The sequence below is a fragment of the Chanodichthys erythropterus genome, chromosome 14 (genome assembly GCF_024489055.1).
Source record: "Chanodichthys erythropterus isolate Z2021 chromosome 14, ASM2448905v1, whole genome shotgun sequence".
Classification (NCBI taxonomy): domain Eukaryota; kingdom Metazoa; phylum Chordata; class Actinopteri; order Cypriniformes; family Xenocyprididae; genus Chanodichthys; species Chanodichthys erythropterus.
This window is the reverse complement of record NC_090234.1, coordinates 24,195,573-24,219,940: the sequence shown is the minus strand read 5'-3', so window position 1 is coordinate 24,219,940 and position 24,368 is coordinate 24,195,573. Positions and strand designations below refer to the sequence as shown.

The 24,368-nt window shown below is 38.2% G+C and overlaps 1 protein-coding gene across 4 annotated transcripts; it reads left to right on the top strand.

Moving 5' to 3' along the window:
- On the top strand, positions 1-23,662 carry aff3 (AF4/FMR2 family, member 3). 4 transcript variants are annotated; one of them, XM_067409958.1, is made up of 19 exons: positions 1-260; positions 7,852-7,887; positions 8,187-8,264; positions 8,769-8,802; positions 11,749-11,806; positions 12,376-12,427; positions 14,602-14,639; positions 15,008-15,194; positions 16,984-19,035; positions 19,173-19,288; positions 19,658-19,817; positions 20,209-20,342; positions 20,453-20,516; positions 21,224-21,360; positions 21,717-21,788; positions 21,885-21,978; positions 22,073-22,119; positions 22,227-22,420; positions 22,693-23,662. In XM_067409958.1, exons 1-19 carry the CDS (start codon positions 192-194, stop codon positions 22,812-22,814), a joined length of 3,744 nt encoding a protein of 1,247 aa, XP_067266059.1. In that variant the 5' UTR covers positions 1-191; the 3' UTR covers positions 22,815-23,662. The 4 variants fall into 4 exon arrangements, with proteins under 4 accessions (XP_067266059.1, XP_067266060.1, XP_067266061.1 ...); XM_067409959.1 differs by lacking the exon at positions 7,852-7,887; XM_067409960.1 differs by lacking the exons at positions 1-260; positions 7,852-7,887 and adding an exon at positions 1,044-1,282.
- The last annotated feature ends 706 nt before the right edge of the window (positions 23,663-24,368 follow it).

Sequence of the window (24,368 nt, the reverse complement as noted above, 5' to 3'; positions counted from 1 at the left end):
TGCCGTCATAGCGCTCTGACGCGATGTTTAGGTGACAACGCCGAGCCGGTCCATCAGCCTCCGCCCATCGCGTGCTTCCACAGAACCGACCGTGCCTCTGATGCGTGACCTGTTGAAGCTCGTTCTCGTGCGGTGCATAGAGCTGCGCTTCTGTAGCTGCCAAAATGAACAACTAAACAATCGCCCTCAACATGCCTACCATTTATGGAAGTAAGGGAAAACTTGCAAGTGTTTGTTTCATGCTTCAGCACGCATCCCAGGTTAGTGTTAAATGAAACCTAATGCTTTTAAGTTCCTTTGTTTTTCAGGCAGAAACAAAAACACGACTACCCAATTCGATGAAGACTTTTTGGTGGTGTTATCTTATATTTAATGTGGTTTATATTATTATTATCAGGCTATTATTATCATTATTAATCTATAGAAAATAAATGTAGTCTCGCGCAACCTTTTTTTTCCCCCTCTTAACCAAACGTCAACTGTCTTTAAACTTTTTAAACAAAACACAAACCTTTTGTGTTGTACCTGTGATATGTAAATATATATAGCCTAGTTAATAAAGATAATGGCTGTGTTTATGTTTATCCATGTTTCGCCTCGCGAAAAGTACACGAGCCGCGTACTGTTACTATGGTTACCTCCCCCAGGCGGACACGATTTCTCATTTCGAGCGTCTTTTTAACGTTAGGTAAAAAAAAATAGGCGCCCTTACTAACTTTTGTTTTCGTCGAAATGTTTGAATATATGAGGTTTAGTGTGCATTAAGGAATAATTAAGACATTTGTAAACTCTGTAGTTAGAAGAATCATGCGCTGTCATTCACTGACAGAAGTTCTCTGATGTGATGCTTTATGGTTTTGGCAGTTGAACTGTTTTCCGGTGTGAATACCTTCGAGCGCAGCTTGGTGTTTTCGGTTTTGCTGTGGTTCGCTCTCAGCGTTGATTAGGTGGTACGAAACATTCAAATTCAAAATTTAAAAAACTACTTCCTCTTCTGTCTCTCTGAAGAGCTTCTTCACTCTATCAAGGAGATCATCACCTGCCTCTCCTGTTGTTACATCATGTTTATCTCTTCGTCTTAGTATCTCAGTTTGGACTTTTCCACAGAGACCCGGTGGCATCAAGGGGATTTTGCCTGCTGTCTGACTAGGGCTCGCTTGTACTAATATTTATTGACGCATATGTGAGAATAATAGTAATTAAAAAACAAACAACCTGGGAGAAGAGAGTTGAAGATCAGTCTGAGCAACTGAGGGCGCAAAGAGGACCAGTAGTCTGCTAAGTGAGTAAGGTTAAATACAATCAGTTAAAGCTGTTAAACTTTGGGAATTTGTCTCTCTCTCTCACACGCACATTCACTGCTGCACTCATGCAAACACACAGGCTTCGCAGATGACTCATTCTCAGTCATTCAGGGGGTAATGAAAGCCTTAGGTTTATAAAAAAAAGTAAGGGATCATCAAAAATACATAACGATTTCCTACAGCTGTGTGTGAGTCAGCTTTTGGGGACACTTAAGTTCAGACAAGTGCATGTGTGCAGACAACCACAATGGCAACCATATCACCTGCAGATATATGCAGATGTCAGCTGTGCAGCATTTATTCAGCTCTAATGTAGGCCTGTTTGTAAGAATTGATCACAGATATGGATTATTCGTTTCTTATAGATATCCATGACACCTTTCTATAAATTAATCTATTAATTCTTGTACATTAACTATATTGGAATGTCATAAAATGCACACTATACAAAATAATAGGCCTAATTCATTATTACTTGCATATCTTTCTGGAATGCTTGATTCTGACTGGTCAAACAGAATTTTTTTATATATATAATAGCCGTTAAAGTGTGTAACAGCATAATAAAATAATTTCAAATTAGTATTTAATGTAATAAGTATGATAATATACAGTCATTACCATAAAATAAACCCCTCCAAATTTACAAGGTCTCAAATTATGCCTAACTTGTTTTTATTTTTTGATGAGTTAATGTTTTTTCTTTCAACACATCAGTTCAACTGCAAATGCTGGTGTGATTCCCACTCAAATACATCCTTAAATGCTAATGGAATATTCAAATGAAATAATCCCAGCAGCTTTCATCCAGACAAATTGTCCTTGGAATCAATATGCTTATGCATAACTGCACTTAAGTGTTGGTTAAAAGCAATTCCTATTGGTCTCTTCTCTGCAAAAATACTACAAGAGACACTCACCCTGTCACTTAAACTGTACATTAGCTTTGGAAGATCATATGGTGGCACTGATGTTGGGTGTAATTCAGGTAAATTGTATGTTTACAAAAGATTTAGCAGTTTAGCTCTTCTGGTTGGCATATATATGACACTGCTTGATCATTTGCTGAATTAGAGGATTATTCTATAGATGAATTTTTATAACATTTCTATGTATGAGTTATTTAGGTGCTATCCAAATGAACAATATTTCATGTCTGCTGAGAACATATGTCTTACCCTAAAAGATATAATACATTTTTTGGAGGGAAAATGCTTATGCAGATCGTGCAGTTTCAAATCTGTCGTTCGAGTCAGTGGTTCTCCAGACATCTGATTGTGATAAAGTACACACTTTAAAATCGAAGGGGTAGATGTACTACATGCATGTTGTCTTGTTTCATGATCAGTTATTAGGTTTTATTGCTGTTTGTGTCCACTTCACCCTTTGCCCCAGTTATGCGTGGGTTGATATTGTAGTAAATGTAAATGCAACCGTTTTGATAAGCAGCAGCCTTGTACATGTGCATTGTGTTGAACTGTATGTGTGGGTTAATCTCAGTACAGTATGCAGTGCTACATATCTCATATCTATCTGTTCCCATTAGTCTGAATTCAGTGTTGGTGAATGAGCACATGTATAGACGGGGTGGTGTTGTGGTCATAGGTATTTTTAGAAAGAGCACAACAGGTGTTTTTGCATGAGTGTGCATGTGTCTAGGCCTTTTGTCGGTTTTGTCTTACTGTTTCATTTATTGTCAAATTCACAGTCTGTTGATATGATTAAATATTGAAAATTCCCAGTAACATGGGAGTTACTGAAATAATGTATGTTCTTAATGTGAAATATAAAATATAACCGCTTTTATTAGGATAGTGATATCTAATCAAACTTTAATCTTTTTAATTTTCTCTAAAAAGTGCTATTTATTTGTTTTTGTGTAATATTTTTTGATGAATGAAAAAAAAAAACTATGTGAAAAGAGAGTGAGTTGTTTTATGCAGTGTGTTGTAGACTGGTTCTGGTTGTTTCAAATCATCTAAATAGACAGAAAAGAGAGGACATGCATAGAAAAAGAGGCAGTTTCGGGTTCACCTGGGAAGCTTTGTTGTTGGAGGAGAGAGATGAGTCCTTAGTGACTGAAGGTGGCGAGAGAGATAATGAAGCAGGTGAACGATGGAAAGGGGGAAGAGTTATGCTCTGGAGGGAGGAGTGTGTTTTTGAAATATTGCTACAGGCTAGGAAGAACTATTGATGTGTAAAATGAATGTTTTCTAAAAATATCATCATGTTCAGTAGAAGATTTATAATATGATGACATTCTACAGTTATACTAAAAGTAGTTTAGCAGTGTGTATTGAAGACATGGTGGAATTTATCCTAATAGTTTGAAAGTGAAATACCATTGTTATTTGTTGTGAGTTGAAATGAGCTGTACTTGACTCATTTATTAAAGGCACAATATGTAAATTTTTGCCACTAGGGGTCGCTTATTAAACTTGTAGCTTGATGACTCCTTGATTTCGCGGTATGGCATGTGTTGTCTTCATGTTTACAGCTGGTGGAAAAGAATCGGGACGGGACTCGGGCAGAAATCATGTTCATGGATTAGATTAACATTACTGAAGTATGAAGCAGAGCACGTCCGAGTGGTGTGGGAGCTGAATGAGGCTTTTAATATGCCGCAGTCGCTTCTTCCGGTCAAGCATATGTGGGGTAAAGCAGTGTTGTTTTATCATTTTAGATACATTTTTGGGTTGAAAGTTGTTGTAGTGCTACTCTGCGTTCCCTCGGCGGCTGCTAAAAAACACTTATTGCACACTGCAGTAAGTTAGATCGATATTAGGCATGGTAAAACATGGTACTCGCTGTAAATCAAGAAAATTAGATTTACCTTGTTGAGCTATATAACATGATTAGTTTTCTGTTGATGAACGTATCCATCCAAACAGTTGCTCACCTCTCTAATAAAACACAGGGCTCTCAAGTTTTGGAGACAGGCAAGAGTGACATCCCCATGCTTTTTTTTCATTGGTTGTTGCGTTAAATCTTACCCAGATACAATAGTGCTATTTTCTGATTGGCTATTGTGTAGCCTCTTTCTTTTTTTTTGATTGGCTGATAAGTGGCAGGTTCGAGACGTGCTTGATTCCTTCCGATTCCTTCCCGGTTCCAGAGAGAGCGGCGCGGTCAGATACATTTTGGGCGCTGCGGCATATTAAATATATGATAAATTGTTTTTCTGCGTGAGAAATACAATGTGTGGCCGGAGTGCGTGACAAAAGACCGAAATGAGTGACTGTCATGCTCAATGCGTGACACTTGAGAGCCCTATAAAACATAATATATTAAAGCGTGATTGGTGTTTCCATGGTTTCTACAAAATAAAACCAGAAACCAAGGGTACCGTGGGTATGATGTCATTGATAGGTGACGCACGAACACAGCTAAAATTGCTTATTTCTCTGGATTTAAACATTCTTGGAAACATTTGGGATAATGTAAGTACACTAGTCAACAAACTATATAACATATAGTGGTTTTTGGTTTTCATATTATGCCTTTAACTCTTAATGCTATGTTTTTAAGATTATAAAGTCTGGTGTAGTGTTTACAAAAGTAAGTACAATTTTAAAAATGTGACACTTTGAGTGCACCACATTTTTTAAATTTCAGTACCGACATGGTACCAAAGTCGGTACTTTTGACAACTCTACACCAGACTTTGTAATCTTCAAAACATAGCATTAACAGTTAAAGGCATAATATGAACGATTTTTGGAATGGTCCGCTGATAGACGCCTGCTTTCAAACACTCCCGCTCCCACTTTCAAAACGCTTTCAAATTCAAACACTCCCGTGTGTTGATCATTGTAGCCAATCACAGACATATCCGATGAGCGCGTGAATACAATGGCCAATCAGAGGTATTTACGAATCCGCTCAACAGCGATCAAAATGTCACATTTTTTAAATTTCAGTACCGAAGTCGGTACTTTTGACAACTCTGTAATGAAACATATGAAGTCAGTGGATATTATATTATCCAGTACAGATAATGTGTGTATAATGTACTATTTAAAAATCTCAGATTTATGAGTTTGCCTGTAATTACAATAGCTCTATAACTGTTATCCTAAAGGTGTAGCTGTAGCTGCCACGTGTGTAACTGTGATGTAAATGTGACATACTTTCTACTTTTCTCAGCTTAATATGCACCAACAGCTACAATATAAAGGTGTAGTCACATTTACCATTGTTCGATGAATTGCTCATTTAAATAGATTTTGCAACAGGTTTAAGTTGGTCAGTGGTCACACAGATTCGCTGATTCAAATTCTGTGGAAGTATCAGGACCGAAACATGTTCCTCCAATCATTGCATTTGGTCCTGATGCAATGCTAGGATGTCCTACCTGCTTGTCAACCTATGTATTTGCATACCTCCATGCACCCTGCTCACACAGACTTCACACATCACCAACGTGTTTCATGAGGCTATACAGAGTTGTGGACACACACACTGCATTTGAAAACGAATACCTCCCTACTGTATAGTATGCAAAAAACAGTACACCAAAAGAGCAGTATGTCTGAATACATAGTATTAAAAAACAGTGAGTAAAGAAGTAGTAATTCCACCGAGATTCTGAAGTGTGCATTCAATGGACACTTTACCATTCCATGAGGCCACAGGAGAGGATTAGTGAATGGCAGTGAAGTGATGTAACTGACGCTTGTAGGTCATGTGACAGTAACAACATGGCGGATCTAGTACCCATACTACCCATATTCATACTATATAGAACATACTTTTTAACACAGTAAATTCAAATGTAGTAGGCCTACCTACTCAGACAGTGTGCGATTTAGGGTACACCGACAGTCAAAGGGTGCAGGAAAAAACAGCATCCACATTTTACAGTTCCTTCTGAGCTTATGTTGCGTTCACACCATGTGTAATTACCGCAATTACTAGATGACAACCCGTGGCGTTCTGACGTACTCTGAGCTGTTTCAACGGCAACACAATTAATGCCGAAATGAATCTGTGGCAGTCAGGTGGTACAAGTAGGAGCTCTCTGAGTTTACAAGTTGTAATTACGAATTCTACGAGGATGTGAACACATTTACAAGTCAGAATCTTGTAATAGAGTAATTCTGACATGGTCTGAATGCGCTTTTACATAAGCACTTTGAGTTCTAACTATGACCGTGAATAAGTTATGTTCATTATTATTGTAATGTTATGTGCTTTGAGAGATTAGGTAGTTTAACGGCATCTTTTGTGATGTCTGCTCTGGCTGTGTGGTTAATGTGATTTGAAGGAGGCGTGGCTTTTGAGATGCTGTGAAGGGAGGGTGGGATCTATGCTTTCAAAACAAGCTTGCTATTGTTTGCCTCTACAAAACTGCACACCCTAGCTTTAAGTATGCCATTATTAGGTTGACTTCCCCAAAAAGTGTAAACGCTGTCTCTGAGACACTATCACTATTTGAGCATCCTCACTGTCTTGACACAGTAACATTGGCTCATCCAATGACCATCTCTATGTATGAAGGGAGTGTGTAGAAAAGAGGGCGTGTGAACAGTATTTTTATTATTATTTATTATTGTGTGTGTATGTTGCACTGGCCAAAATGGCAATAAAGTTGGATTTATGCAGTACCATGCAAAAACAATCATTTGTACCATTGTAGCAGTCAGCCATGTATAATTGTTTCAAAAACAAAAGCAAAAAAAATTGTGCAACTTTAGTCACATAGTTCTGACAATGTTTGACACTCGGATAAATGAACATCAGTCCATGAACATTTAATTTTAGACTGTAATCAGTCAGATGTTGTACAGAGTAGAAAACTCATGGCCATTTTCACAGACTGCTTCCTGTTCTGCACCACACACACATGCTCTAACCAAAACAGATTACACAATAAACAATTACAAAACTTTCTGAGTAATTCATTTAAACACACATTATGAGAAATGTCAGAAGCTTTCACAAACCCACAATTCCTGTAAGTTCTTCATCATAAGGTCATGAGCTCTCCTCTGTTAGGCCATTCACTGAATTAGCAATGACCCTTTATTAAGAAAGGATCAAAATGAAACCTTAGTTCTGCAAAAACTACTACTACTATTATGAGTAACATACAGAAAATGATACTTTTAGATTTTAGATTTTTCTTCACTGGAATTTAAAATCAATACAGCAGCCATATTCAATGCAATGTCTTTTAGATGAAAACAGCATATTTGAGCTTATTGTGGTGAGGAGCTACTGCAGAAATCTTTTTGAGTGATGGCTTAATTAGTTATTTTATTTTTATATTAATTCGTTTTTTATTTTATGGATTTAATTTATTTTGATATATTTGATATGTTTATATTTTAATGTTGATAGTTCACCTAAAAATGGAAATTCTGTCATCATTTACTCCCCCTAATTTTGTAGAAACCCTGTATGACTTTCTTAATTCTGTGGAGCAAAAAAGAAGAGATATTTTGAAGAATATTGGTAACAAAACAGTTTTGGTGACCACTGACTTTTACTGTATGGACAAAAACATTGAATAATTTCTCAAAATATATTCTTTTGTGTTCCACAGAGGAAAGAAAGTCTTACCAATTTGGAAATAATCGGAGTAAGTAATTGGAGTAATTTTTGACTGAATTGTCCCTTTAAATTGAGAGTTCTTAAAGATGCAAATCACATCAAGACCATCACAACCACTGGAAATTCCCTTTGATATAATGGCCTTGATTGGCCAAAACGTATTAGTCAGTGGATATAGACACATTTCAGGAGGCCATAAAAGATGCACCTTATATCTGAGGACGTTTTAGTCAGTTGCATATAATAATGGAAAATGGAAAATGCTCATTTTCCAAACCTGTAAGTAATTTTGACTTTTAGCCTCTATCCTCTCATCTCTCTCCATAGGACATGACCCAATCCTGGCCTTACCAGCAGCCCGCAGGGGAAGGGAGCAATCAGCATTTCCTGTACTCGCACTCAAAGGTAGGTAGTAATATCACAGACTGCAGGCAAGTGTGAAAAATTCTCCAATATAAGGCACAACCTCTGCTCTGTCTCTGTAGGTTTATCTCTTTCTCTCTCTCCTCATCTCTCTCCCTGCAGGGTATTACACTTGCATTGTTTATTTGCACACACTCATAAACTCATAAATCTGTGTTGTTTTAGCACCAGAGTCACTAAAGAAATTATGTAAATCAGCTAGTAATGCTCCAAGCACAATGCAAGCCAGTTCTAGGAACTGTACAGCTTCTCTTCACCACTACAACCAGAGTCGACTTGTTTAAAATGCCAAAAGTGCACCTGAACTTAACAACAACTGGTTAAACTGGAATTCGAATATTGAATAAGGTACAGAGTTTGGCAAATGTTGAAGAATGTTTATTTGAGTTTAGTAACCACTTATTGAATTCACCCCTCTGTCTTTTGTCAAGATGTTGTTTTTGTGTGTTGATTTGACTGATTGTTTTTTCTGTTTATCTGTCTCAGGAGGGAAAACAGCCCAATTCACGACACAGACATGGTAAACATGCTACAGTGATGTGCAAAACTTATTTTGGAGCACTGACTTAGATGTCTTTTTATTGGGATTAGGGATGCACTGATTTTAACATTCTGACTAATACTGATAGGCTATTTTCATGTTAAAGGTGCTAAAGAGGAACTTTTAGTCGACTGAGAAACCAAAGACTGTTAGTGAGTTTTTGAAATGAGCGCATGCGTAAGAACAACCTCCCTCCTTCACAGCTCATTTCAAGGGAACGCCTCCCAAAACTTGTGCACGCGTATTGGAACACGAGTGTTTGTTTACCACCGGCATTCGCTGTGTTGTGTTAGTGGATTCATTATGTCAGACTCACCGCAGGTAACTCATAATCTGCAGTTGTTACTCCTGTCTCCTGACAAAAACATTGCATGCGGCGCCTGTGGAGTGTGGAAAGTTACTGGAGCGCGCAGCCGCACACGTCTCGCACAAGGAACGTCATGGGAGTGATTGACAAGCTAGAGGGCCAATCGTTTACACGATGATCGCGTAAACAATTGGCTGATGTTTTTAATGCCCTACCTCGTGCACAGATGATGTATATTAATATTATTCCTTTCAGTGCACCTAATAAATAGTCTTTTATCAGTTAGTAAAGACAGTTTCAAGTAATATTGCAAAAATGTATAAAACAAAACATCCTCTTTAGCACCTTTAAGGCCAATAACTGTTATATGATTGATAATAAAATTATTTACTATTTTGTGTAAAAATAAATAAATCATATCCTGAAAACTAAAGTCAATCATTTTGAATGCTACAAGTGAATTTAGGCATCACTACACTGTAAAGTACAATATGAACAGGTTTAATATGGAGGTTTATTTTTTAGATTTGAGATGTACTAAAGATTACATTTAACAGTGTTAAATTAATACCCATATACCAGAAATGTTGGGATGTTTTTTTTTTATTTGAATAAAATTAAAACTAGACTTTTTAAATCACATGAGCCAATATTTTACTCACAATAGAATATAGATAACATAACAAATGTTTAAACTGAGAAATTTTACACCTTTATCCACTGAATGAGCTCATACCAAATTTGATGCCTGCTGCAGGTCTCAAAAAAGTTGGCACAGGAGCAACAAATGAAAAAAGAAATTTTGAAATGATTCAGCTGGGAGAACATCTAGCAACTAATTAAGTTAATTGATATCAGGTCTGTCACATGATTAGCTATAAAAGGGATGTCTTAGAGAGGCACAGTCTCTCAGAAGTAAAGATGGGCAGAGCTGTGAAAGAGTGTGTGAAAAGATTGTGGAAAACTTTAAAAACAATGTTCCTCAACATCAAATTGCAAAGGCTTTGCAAATCTTATCATCTACAGTGCATAACATCATCAAAAGATTCAGAGAAACTGGAGAAATCTCTGTGCGTAAGGGACAAGGCCGAAGACCTTTATTGGATGCCCGTGGTCTTCGGGCCTTCAGACGACACTGCATAACTCATCGGCATGATTGTGTCAATGACATTACTAAATGGGCACAGGAATACTTCCAGAAACCACTGTCGGTAAACACAATCCGCCGTGCCATCTGCAGATGCCAACTAAAGCTCTATCATGCAAAAAAAAAGCCATATGTGAACATGGTCCAGAAGCACCGTTGTGTCCTGTGAGCCAAGGCTCATTTAAAATGGACTGTTTCAAAGTGGAAAAGTGTTCTATGGTCAGACGAGTCCAAATGTGACATTCTTGTTGGAAATCACGGATGCCATATCCCCCGGGCTAAAGTGGAGGGAGATCTTGCAATGTGTTATCAGCGTTCAGTTCAAAAGCCAGCATCTCTGATGGTACGGGGGTGCATAAGTGCATACAATACGAGAGGAGATGCTACACCATGGTAAACATGCCCCCGTCCCAACTATTTTGAGACCAGCAGGCATCAAATTTGAAATGAGCTCATTTAGTGGATAAAATTGTAAAATTTCTCAGTTTAAACATTTTATGTTATTTATATTCTATTGTGAATAAAATATTGGCTCATGTGATTTGAAAGTCTTTTAGTTTTCATTTTATTCAAATTTAAAAAACATCCCAACATTTCCGGAATTCATGTTGTATTGGTGTTTTGAAAATTAACTTTTTATGAGCATTAGATGATGTAAAAATAGAGTAAATGTACACTGCTGTTTATACGTTTGGGGTCGGTAAGATTTTTAATGTTTTTAAAATGATTTTGAAAGAAGTCTCTTCTGCTCACCAAGGCCGCATTTGTTTGACTTGTTTGAAAAACTGTAATATTGTGAAATATTATTACAATTTAAAATAACTCTTTTCTATTTTAATACATCTTAAAAGGTAAAATATTCCTGCTGAATTTGAATTCCTGCTGAATTTTCAGCATCATTACTCCAGTCTTCAGTGTCACATGATCTTTCAGAAATCATTCTAATATGCTGATTTGCTGCTCAAGAAACATTTATTATTATTGTCAATGTTGAAAACATTCATGAAGCTTAATAATTTTGTGGAAATCATGATACAGTTTTTTTCAGGATTCTTTGATGAATGGAAAGTTCAAAAGAACAGCATTTATTTGAAATATATATCATTTGTAATATTATAAATGTCACTTTTGATCAATTGAATGTGTCCTTGCTGAATAAAAGTATTATTTTTTTTTTTTTGTAAAACTTACTGACTCATAATTTTGAATAGTAATGTACATTTACAGTTAAATGTCTAATTTTGTCAAATATTTATTCAATATCGACTAATATTAAACTTTTATGGTAATGGTACCAATATATTGAGCATTCCCAATGTGTATGTGTGCAATAATAAGTTTGCTCATCATTAACTGCTTCATGTTCACTTAGAAATATACATGGTTCACAGCTGTACATGTACTAATATAGTAGTGTTTTTACATCCTGCTCTATAACGCTGATGTATTTCTCTCCCTGTGGCTCTCTCAGTGAAGGATGGTGTCTCTATGAGGATGCCCTCACGTCCACTCGTGGCCCCTCATAAATCGTAAGTGCAGCGCGCAGCACCCGATTTGTCCTCAGTAACCAAGCACCAGGTTGTGCCTAAACCGCTTCTGCCTTTGAACTTTATTAGATCATAAACCACTGACTTTACCAAATTCAGTGTTGAATGTCTGTACATATTAGCGTGTAAAAAAAAAATTGGGCTTCCTGGAATTTAACTACTTTGGACCAACTGCTGTTTAAAACCAGCTTCATGTAGAATGTTAGGCCAGTGTTATATCTCTGCTGTCTCTAAACACCATACCAACTTCACTGACCTCATAAACTTTACTGAGTTAGTATCTAATTACAGAGTAGGTTAACACAGTCAGAGAGAGCCCTGAAGGAAACTACCGTCAAATAACATCAATGTTCAGCATTAGAGTGCAGCGTTTATGACGACTTTCTTTGAAACTTGTAATGTGATACAATCTCATATGGCTAAACTGTTCTAGGCAAACTCACACATTTAGTACACACACAGATGTTCTGCAGATTGGCAGAATGAATAAGTCTCTCTTGTCAAGTGAGTGTGACATTCTCTCATGTTCGACTCTCCCTTTGCCCTCCCAGCATGCTTGCTGATGACCTGAAGCTCAGCAGTGATGAAGATGACAAGGACGAGGTAGGGCGCCTGTTAAGATTGTTCAAGGAATCGGCTTAAAAAGCAGATATCATCTGCTATTAGCAGTAATTCTTGTGGTTAGCTTTGAACACAGTCATTTGTTCATTTATTACAATAAATGCATTCACAAAAAGTCACCTGGCTGCTGTGGCACTTGTTTGCATTGCTCTCTCATTGCAGCCAGCACTGTATTAATACTAACTTTGCCATTCACTCAGTCTGTGCATTGCTCAATGAGGCAAAGTCCTCTTTGATGTCTTTGGGTTAAAATTATATGACTAATGCTATAATAGTATTTTATGTTTGTATTAACATCTGAAATAACTCTAATATGCTGATTTGATGCTCAAGAAACATTTCTTATTATCAATGTTGAATTCAGTTTTTGTATTACACTATTTAGCTGCTTCTGCCTCACATTCACTCCAATAGGCTTTATGTCAAATGTCACATCAATAGCATCCACTTGTTAGAGAAAGCGTTAACCGTAGTATGAACTGATGTCAATATCTATGGACTTTTAAAGGGTTAGTTCACCCAAAAATGAAAATTACTGTCATTAATTAATTACTCTCATGACTTTCACCTTTGTTCATCTTTGGAACACAAATTAAGATATTTTTGATGAAATCTGTGAGCCTTCTGGCCTACGAAAGACTGCAACACAATAACCATTGTCAAGGCCCAGAAAGGTAGCAAAGACATCGTTAAAATTGTCCATGTGACTACAGTGGTTCAACCTTAATGTTATGAATTGACGAGAATACTTTTTGTGCGCAAAAACAAAACAGAAATAGTGACTTTATTCAACAATTTCTTCTCTTCTCTCAAAAATATCTTAATTTGTGTTCCGAAGATGAACGAAGGTCTTACGGGTGTGGAACAACATGAGGGTGAGTAATTTATGACAGAATTTTCATTTTTGGGTGAACTAACCCTTTAAAGGGATAGTTCACCCAAAAATGAAAATTTGATGTTTATCTGCTTACCCCCAACGCATCCAAGATGTAGGTGACTTTGTTTCTTCAGCAGAACACAAATGATGATTTTTAACTCCAACCGTTGCCGTCTGTCAGTCAAGTAATGCGAGTGGATGGGAACTTCTACTATAAGAGTAAATAAAACTTGCATAGACAAGTCCAAATTAAACCCTGCGGCTCGTGACGACACATTGATGTCCTAAGACACGAAACGATTGGTTTGTGCGATAAACTGAACAGTATTTATATTTTTACTGTGTCTTAGGACATCAATGTGTCGTCACGAGCCGCAGGGTTTAATTTGGACTTGTCTATGCAAGTTTTATTTACTCTTATAGTAGAAGTTCCCATCCACTCGCATTATTTGTCTGACAGACGGCAACGGTTTGAGTTAAAAATCATCATTTGTTTTATTTTATTTCTTACATATGCAAACCCTGGTTTTGTATATAGTTAAGCTGTGACACACAAGTTGACCATGTTCTATTCTGCAATAAAAAAAAAAAATAATCACAAAAAATCATCATTTGTGTTCTGCTGAAGAAACAAAGTCACCTACATCTTGGATGTGTTGGGGGTAAGCAGATAAACATCAAATTTTCATGTTTGTGTGAACTATCCCTTTAAGGGAAACAAACAGCTAACCTAGTATCCGAATGCTAGTGAGAAGAAGAAAAATAATTTAAAAAAACATTTAGATATCAATCTGCATATGTGATTGTCATTGGTTATTCTCACCCGGAAGTGATGCAGCCTATTTTACAGAATACAGAAGTTTGTTGCTAATAACCCCTATAGGAGTTCTCATAAAACAAATTATGACCTCAAGTTACACACATTTTTAGGAGGCACTGCCTTCTTGCCTCGAGAAAAATGCCACTGCTCCATATTCATGCTGCTGAACTTGAAGCAGTTTGCTGAAATTGAAAATGTAGCGAGTTGGATAGTTGACTCCGTTTATTTAACCTACAACACCAGCTCCTTGTATGTGAGTGTATCTCATTCTCTGTCTCTACCCAGGACTCCAGGTTTATGAGTCATAACAGTCTGAGTCATAAAATACACTAGACTCGTGACCTTTCTGGCATTACTGCAGGACTGTGGCTTTTGCTTTGGTCAAGATGCTAGTAGTGACCATGAAGTTGAAGATTCCAAGCTAAAGAGCTCTCTTATTTATTCTTAACTGTTATACAGGGAAGTGAGCAAACAACTTCCTGGGCCAATAATGACCGGTAAGTGTGTGCTTATGATGCTTTTGTCTGCTTTATATGTTTGTAACTGTACCAAGTCTCATTATGTGCCAGTGTTTGTCTCTGTATGTGTGAGTATGTGTGTATTACATATTGAAGAGGTCAGAATATGTGGAATGTGACAGCTGGATGATAGACCAGCCTCTGTTTCTTTTGGCCTTTCAACATGTTCAAACCACAAACACACACACCACTCATAAGCCAAGCATTTAGTCAGGGTTTAGTCTGCATAATTGTTGGGATTGTGGAATTTCTGTGAACTTGATTGTCAAGCTTGTTGTATATGTAAATGCATTTGAGTGTGTGGACTTCTCAATCCCCATCCATTGTGTGCATTTATTGACTGACAGCTTGTCAGGCCAGCAGCAGCAACACACACATGCTGGAAGGGTGAGACATTCTAGCTCAGGGTCTTCAGGATCAGACCCCTCCAGCGAGTGGGAAAGCAGCAGCCAGCGATCACGCAGCCCGAGCCCAGGGACACATGCCCGGTGCAGGACACCGACCCAACAGCGGACCCTAAACTGCAGCACAGAGGTACACTAACATTTTTTTGCCATGCAAATTACTATTTCTCGTTGCCTCACTCGCTCTGTTTTCCAGTAGTTGTTTTTAGCGGATGAGGTAAAAAGGAATGGTGGGGGGTGGAGAGAGGAATGTGGTGGGGCGGCCACTGAGACTTTAGAATCTGGGTGTCATGTCAACAAGTGGTGCCCCAGATGACTAACTAGATATGAAGTAGTACATGTCAGCATTGATTTCATCACATAAAGCCGAAATTAAAGGGATACTTTACCCAAAAAAAGAAAAAATTCTGTCATCATGTACTCACCCTCATGTCATTCCAAACTTGTATGACTGTTCAAAAGAACCCTGGCTGGACCCCACTGACTTTCACTGCATGGAGAAAAAAAACAAACAAACATCAAACATTGAGATATTTTTCAAAATATCTTTTCTGTTCCACAGAAGAAAGAACTTATAAATGTTTGGAACAACATAAGGGTGAGTAATTCATGGGTGAACTATCCCTTTAAAACAGCACAGGAAAGAAATCCTTGGCTTATAACAGCTACGTTCGAAAAATTTGACTCTGTAATATTGTTTTTATATGACGTTGGCTCTAGCGGGTCTTAATTTTGTTCGTCAGAAAGAGGGATTAAAGGCTCCAGTAGCATAGGGCTACACCACCATATGAATGAAGTTGTCTGTGTGACACAGCTGGTTCTATTACTGAACATGCCATCTATTTGGAACCTGTGGAGAAGGGAGGAGGGAACACCATGTGTTTTTCATCTACGTGTAGTCATGTAGTGTCTCTGAGGAGGACGGCTTGGAAACGCCACACGGTTCCAGGTAGAGGGGGGTTGAGGGGAGGGGCAGTGGGAAAAGGGCACAAGAGATGCAGTGTCTTTGCTGGAAAGAGAGAGAGAGGGGAAGGGGGAATGTTTGAGTGGAGGAGTAAAAGTTTAAATTAACTCTGGTCAGCTACTGGAGGCAAGCAGGGAAAGCACAGTCTGCCCTGGAGCTCAAGTGTGCTATCGAGTGAGTATTTGCTTTGTTTTGTGGCATTAATTCAAATGTTTTGTAAAGTCAATAGTTGGTATAGCTCACTTCATTACTCTAAGAAGTGTGATGCTGTTGTCATACAGTATTTAGTTTTTAAAGCATCTTTTTTTGCTTCAGCTTTCTGGATTGTAATAATTTGAAACAGTGAACTGAAGAAGCATTGTTATGGTGAAAAGGGTTGAAATTGAAAGAAAGAGTTTGTTAGGGTTTAAGGAATCTCCAGTGTTTCTGCCCTCTCTCTCTTTCTCTCTCTCTCTCTCTCTCTCTCTCTCTCACTCACCCTCTCACCCCCTGTTTTTCTTTTCCTCTCTCTCCCACTGACAAACCGGCTTGTTTACATAAATACTCATGTATCTTATTCATTTATTCTAATAATTTCTAATTGCCATTTATTTATATTCTCTCCAACATGCTTTCTGACAATCACATTGTTGAGTAAATAGAAATATGGGTTTATGCAATCTTCTGCACACATACTGCGTTTACTTTACACCAGTATAATCAACAATGGAGATGTTCATTAGCTAGAGGTTTTGGAAGATCCCTTAGATTATAATTGCCAAGATTGACTGTAGTAAACAGTGGATTCACTGATAATCATAATCTTGTCAAGCATTTTTTTGTAGGTCATGCTGTATTTATTTTGTCACATTATATTATCAAATTCATATTTAGAGTAATATCTACAATACAAAATATTTTTACCAGTTTTATTATTATGTTCTGTGTCTTGAACTCATGTCCTATCTCTGTCCAGACGGAGAGTCCTCCATCCACACAGTGGCAACTGGACAGGTGGCTTGAGAAAGTCCCTAAAAAGCATCAGTCGACTGACCACGACCCAGGAGGACAGCGACGAAGTGCAAAATCTGACTGTGGCCGAGGACCATCACCTGGAAGATACTGGGGCAGAGACTCTGAGTCAAGACGGGATTATAGTCCTTGTGATAGTCCGGTTCCAAGTCCAAAATTTGACTATAGCCCCAGAAACAGTCCTCGTCCCAGCCCAGAATACAGTCCATGCCCCAGTCCAGGAAATAGCCTTGTGCCAAGCCCAGTGCCAAGTGTGTGCCCAAGTCCAGGAGACAGTCTCCGAGGGAGTCGAAGTCCAAGCCCTTTATTTCAGCACCCTCCCAGAAGCCCAAGTCCAAATCTCTCATCCACCCTAGTACCTATCCAAGGTACATATCTTCAGGTACAGTCACCTCAACGGGAAATTCCCAGACATATTTCACATCCAACAGTTGCCTCCAATCCAGCACATCGTCCCAAAGTCAGGCCATGGGTGCCTCCAGACCATAGCTCCGACCAGAGAAAGGAATTTAGACCCAAAGACTCTAGATCCAGAGACTCTCGAGCCAAAGACTCCAGACCTTGTCCTCCTCAACAACCCCATCATTCCAAACACAGCTCAACAGAAAAGTTACACAAAGATCTCACACACAAGCCTGAATCCAAAAACTCTGAATCCACAAGCAAGCAAAGGTTTAACTCGCCTTCGAACCCAATTACAAAGCATTCGTTGAAGCAAAGGCCACGTGTTAGCCCAAAACCACAAGCCAGGCACTCATCTACAACTGACCATAGTATTGAACATAATCACAGAAGCAATGAACCTACAGGAGCATCAAAGCACAGTTCAACCCCCAAATCGGGGCATTCATCTCATTTAAATACTCTAAAGAGCTCAGACCGTGGTCCTTCGTCAAAGTCCAGGGACTCATCCCAAAGCGAAGTCAACAGTCGATATAGTCACAGCAGCTCTAAGAGTAAATCTTTCCCAGACACCAAGCAATCCAGCTCTAAACAGACTTCCCAACCACATTCCAGCCCAAAGCGCAGGGTCAAACTAGGGGACAACCCGGTTCCCAGAACCGGGCACTCCCTAAAAGAGCCAAAGCCCAGAGAAAGAGAGCAGGAGGTGGACAGCCGAAGTAAGGCCCAGGGAGAGACCCTGGTGCCGACTGGCAAGGAGCAGAGACAAAGAATACTGGCGGAAGAGCAGGTAATAAGGCGCCGCTGGGTTCGGAGTTCTGAGGAAGAGGAAGACGAGGACGATAGGAGAACTGAGGAAGGGGAAAGAGAGAGGAAGCGAAGAAGGAGAAGGGAGCAGGAAACTGAATGGAAGGCGGTACAGCCCAAGCAAAGACCTCACACCAACAGCCAGCATCACACTCAACAGGAATGCAACGGACTCAACCTTGAGGAGCAGAGGAGGAAAAAGAAAAGGTGGAGCAACGATGACATTTCCTCACATCCTCATGTGATAGACTCTAGCCCTTCTCCTCCACTTTCTCCACCTTCACCTACTCCTGTCGTCAAGCCCACTCGTCCATCGTCTTCCTCATCCTCATCCTCCTCATCGTCCTCCTCATCTTCCTCTGAATCAGACTCTGAGTCCAGTCCACCCCGGAACGTTGCCAAAGTCCCTGCAGATTCAACATCAAACCAAAAAACAGTTCCAAAGAGGAGGCACGACAAACAGGGTTCCGGCACTGGTGCTCTTCCCCACGGCTCAAACTTAAGCACCCCTGAAACAGACAAACAAGTTCGGGGCAGGCACAAACTCTATACACTGGTTCCTTTCGGTCGATCTGAGAAGTCCCCCACCGTCGCACATCGAGGTCTGAAAAAACTTGTTGTGAGGATAGACCTCTCACTTCTGGGTAGAGTACCTAGTGCAGATGAGATTACCAAGGGACAGTCCTCGTCTTCATCTTTGTCATCGGGAAAGGCAAAAGAAAAGACATTGATGAAGCAACTGCACCACTCTGACCAACTGCCTGGAGATGGCAGAAGTAAAAGAAAAGTGAGGAAGGAAAAAAAACATCTTTACATTCAATTCATGCAAACAATTCAGCAATCTTTAAATTCCTGTTCTGTTGAATATGAGAGGTGTCTTCTTGCATAGATGTAAGTTTTTGTTTGTTTTGCCATATGCCGTAGGCTGAGAATGGAGATGCTCAAAGAGAAAATAAGAGAAATCACTCTCGTGCAGATAAACTCCCACCGTCAGTCCATAATGAGACTGAGGAAACCTGTGCTGACAACAAACAAAACGGGTATATTTAGACCTAATAACTTTATTTGAACCTTTTATGCATCAGTGCTTTGTCTTTGCAGCTACAGTTTAGGTAAAATTGAATGAAAAAAGAGCTGAATGTGTTTTTTTTTTTTTCCAGTGTTGTTTTGTTGATTCAGAAATTTAGAACATACTGTATATGCTATTGCATATTGATAGTATAATGGAATATCAACAAGCAATTACGTTTTGAAGGACATCATGGAAAACCCCTGTAACAAAATACAAACATGGAAAAGGTCAATTCATTGCTGTTATTCTTGCCAACTGGGACATGTTAGCGTAATCTGATGTTTATTGTATGGCTCATGCTTTTTTGATGACGTCCTTTTTATTGCCGTGTATGCAGATGTCAGGATGATTACTTTTATTCCAAAAGGCCAGTGTCGCCATTGTCTCCTCCATCTGACATACTAGAGCTCTCAAAGCCCTCTGTGAAAGCTCAGCATGCAGAGAATTACCGCACACCTCCAGAAAAAGACAATGATTCAACAGCACAGAAAACACAGGTTCTTAAAATAACACTCACACAGCACTATTTCTTTCTTTCTTTCTTTCATTTTTCTACAGATTTTTTAACGCTTATGTTATCAGCATCCTTCAATCTTAAAAATTAAAGTTCCAAAAAGAATCAGAAAGAACAATTTTTCACAAAGAATTTTTTCATTCTTTAGTTCTTTAGAAGAACTAATGTTTTAAAGAACCCAGAATCAAGTACTCTAATCTGAAGAATGTATAATGCAACGTAAAGAATGTTTTTAATCTTCAAGAACCATATAGCAATTCAAGAACCTTATGCAGACCAATAATGGTAGTTCTTTACTAATAGAGGCAATGAAGGAATATAACAGTTGTTCTAATGTAATATACACTCACGAAACAGGACATTTGTCACAACAGGTCCAGAAGACGCAACCCAAGGTAGAAGTGGAGTGTGTTGGGGTGTCAGGACACCTACAGCCTCTCTCTGGATCTCGGGGTCCTCCTCCAAACCTTCCACTTCACTACAGCGGAACTGTACCTATCAGTGATGTGTGAGTTCATTTCTGTTAATGCTTGTTTCATTTAACAATGCTGCAAAGTATAATGTCGAAAAGCGTCCCATAGTTCTCACCTAATATTTCTTTTCTTCCTCTCATGTTAGCTCTCATCATGCTGAGTACTACATGCATGAGGCCAAGAGGTTGAAACATCGAGCAGACGCAATGGTATGACAGCATTGTGAACATGTACAGTATATTGCCTCAGTCTAGACGGGACTCTCATGGGCTTTCCACACTGTGCTTAACCCCTGGTTATCATCGCTCTAAACCCCACTTTTAACCCTGAGTAAAGAAACATTTCACACTTGTAATTTAGAAGTGGGGTTAGCACAGATTTTTCCCTGGGGCTATGAAACCCTTCTCCGTAGTAGGGATAGCAATAATGCTTTTGCTGTATTAACCTTGCATTTCGGTGACAAACATGTACAGTGTGAAACCATGCAGTGTCAGAATGTTGCGGCTAGATGCTTAGCAATGGACACCCAATTGTGCGCCTCAAAATGGTAACGTGACAATTGGAGTGAAGAGACAGTTTCATTCTTACCTTTAAAGTCCAAAAAAGGTTCATTCAGTATAAACTTGATAATACAGTCAGTATTATACAATGCTTTATGGAAAGAGGTCACATGCTGTATTTGCCCAATCAATGACACCGATACTGCAAATATGCAAATAAGGATGTTAACCCAGGGTTTAGGAGGTGTTTTTCTGAATAGCTGTGACATGGAACAGCGGTCTCAAGGTTGATAGAACATAAAAATCAGTCACAGACCAAAACAAGGTTGAGAATCCCTGGTTTATGGGTGTATCCTCTGTATCTGATTCATCCACTGCTTTCATTTACCCTTTTGCCTCTCTATCCCTGTTTGCAGGTGGATAAGTTAGGAAAAGCTGTGAATTATGTGGATGCTGCTTTGTCCTTCATGGAGTGTGGTAAAGCCATGGAAGAGGGACCGCTGGAGTCCAAGTCCCCCTACACCATGTATGCTGAAACTGTGGAACTCATAAGGTGTTTAAGTGTTTCTCTTTCACCCTCTCTATTGTTCTTTTTCATCTTCTACATTATTTCAGCATGGAAAGCATTTTGACTAGGCCAAATATCACATGACTTTAATAATCTATGAATGGAAAACAGGGGTAGCTCCATGTGACAGGCTATGACTCTATTTTGCCTACATCAGATGTGGGTAAGTGATGTGTAGATTTAGTGGTGTGACAGATCAACAAGCCACAAAAAATGAAAATATATTTGTTAATGTCAATAGATTTTATTCCCACCCATTTTTGAGAAATGCCAAAAAATAAAAAGGGCCTGTGTTTGTCAGAAGCTCTGTACTGATTTGACATGTTCTCTGTGTTGATCAGATACGCTATGAGACTTAAGAGTCACGCAGGCCCTGGAGCCAGCCAGGAAGACAAACAGCTAGCTGTACTGTGGTAAATACAACACTACAAAGATCTGCAACTATCTGTTTTGGCTGAATCTTCATCACGTGAAAGTCTGTTGACAAAACATTTTTGTCTGGGTTGTAGTTTCCGCTGTCTTGCTCTTCTCTATTGGCAAATGTTCAGACTTAAAAAGGACCACGCTCTAAAATACTCTAAAGTTCTGCTGGACTACTTCAAGGTAGGCTGTTGTCACTTATCATATATACAGTTTGTTAAAACAACTAAGTTGTCCTGTTGAAAGATTTACCCATACTTCTTTATGCTTTTATTAGGGTTCTCCAAAAGGACCTCACAAACCCCCTTGGAACGATGCTGGAAAGTAAGGGTTAATTAGAGCTGGGCCTGTAATTCATATATACTTAAGCACTGTGAGAAACCTTTATGTTGTGTTTGGGTGTCAGTACATCTGTATTTGTGCTTCTACAGGGGAACTGTGCCTCCTGTCTCTATTTGTTCTGTCAATATAATGGGATCTCACACAGGCAGCTCACCGAGCAGCGTCATCAGCATTCCCCATCGTATCCACCAGATGGCAGCAAATCACCTCAACATCACCAACAGTGTCCTGTACAGTTATGAGTACTGGGAGGTGGCTGACACCCTGGCCAAGGAAAATAAGGGTGAGTTTTGGTGCAGTTCTGTTTAGGAAAACTGTGTGCTTCTCAGGGGCCCATTTTTTATAGCTTAAGGAAAGAAAACATTTATTTGACATTTATAATGTTTTTTTGTAAAATGTTACATTTTATTTAAATATGTATCATTATTTATTAGAACATTTTATTTATATGAAAAATACCATTTTTACAATGTGTATTTATTCATTTATTGTTGATAAATGTGAATTTCAGTGATAATTAAACTATTCATTCTCTCTCTCTCACACACATACCAGAATTTTTCAACTATCTGAACACACTGACTGGACCCTTGACTCTGCATAGCAGCATGGCCCATATCGTCCAGTACACCAGGCAAGGGCTGCAGTGGATCCGGATCAGTGCTAATCTATCATAATACCATGTACAGACATTCTCAAACTCCACAAATCACTCGTGAAAACAATGTTCTGAAGCCAAATTAGCAAAAGATTTAACAGTTCCTGCACTCTCTGTCCAGGGTGTCTTGGGCCAGGTCTGTTGAAAATCGTCTGCCATAGGTTCATGACAAGTCATGTGGCATCATGTTATCATATGGTATTCAGAAGTAGACATACCTTTCTTACTTCATCCTACTGAGCATTAAATGTCATACTATCCGAGGATAAAGTGTCAGAAATAATCATGTTTTCTTTTATGCAATCAAGACTTGCAGGTCAAATTGAAAGAACCTTGGTCATTCAATTCTTAGCACTTCTTTAAAAATGCTAATCTTACTGAAAGTTTTGAAAAGGAACCATTGTCGGCTAATTCATCAAATGCTGCTTTTCCAAAATGTGCCACATTTTTATATCAGAAAAAATTAAAAAATCTTTTTTATTTTCTGTATGTAATTATTATGACAAAAACTCTTTACTGGATTAAAATGATTTTTTATGACAGGGTGTTGCATCCTTCCAGCGTTCATTAATTTTTTTTTTTTTTTTTTTTTGTATGTTTGTTTGTTTTTTTCTTTTTTAACATGAGCCTTCCATAACTTATGTCAAAATCAGTGCATGCACAAAGTCTTTAAGATCTGTGGATGTGATTCATGTTTTTATATGAAGTTCTTTGTGCAATAAGTCAGAATTTTTACATATGTGTCATATAAATGTTTTGGTGCTGTTTTTCAATAGCCAGCATAAAGTCATGTCGGTCTATGCAAGACTATTTATGGCCTTGTGAAGTTCTTGTAAAGTTTAAACTGTAAGAAGGAAAAAACCTAATCAGGACTTTTGTAATTAAAGTGTTTTTACAGTAGATTGTAGTAGTGTTGGTCATTTGTTAATGATGATGGTGATGATGATAAATTGCACACCACATACCACAGCAATCCATTAAATCTCTAATGAAAAACAAGATTACATTTTGAAAGAACATGCCTATAAATTAACTGAGACTTTGCACATTCTAATCTCTAAGATGTTAGAGATAATATTTTATCAAAACCTAAGGAAATGAAAGAAGGTCTGTCCTCACATAGTAACTTTACCTTTGAAATAATACTTATTTTACCTCCCACCTTCAAAATACTAAAAACTACAGTTACTGTTACTACAGTAAAATGCCATTTTAATCTATGCAGAAACATTTATGTATTTCAGTGTTACTATTACAGCCATACATGTGAATACATTTTAACATTAAATGTCAAATGTGTTAATGTTGTAAAAGTATGTTCAATGTTAGTTCAAGTATTGTTAAATAATTTTAACATTTAACATCTTTACTGCTCCTGAAAGTGATACAGAAAATTAGCTATTTTATTTATAAATGTCATTTTATATTATTGAAATATAAAATTATAATATACATTAAATATTTATTTTAAATTTGTAAAATTAGTTCAAACTTATTGAAAAGTCATACCGAAAATTAGCTATTTTAGCGAAAGTCACTTCACCTCATTCTTCTATTTGTCGCTTGTGATATA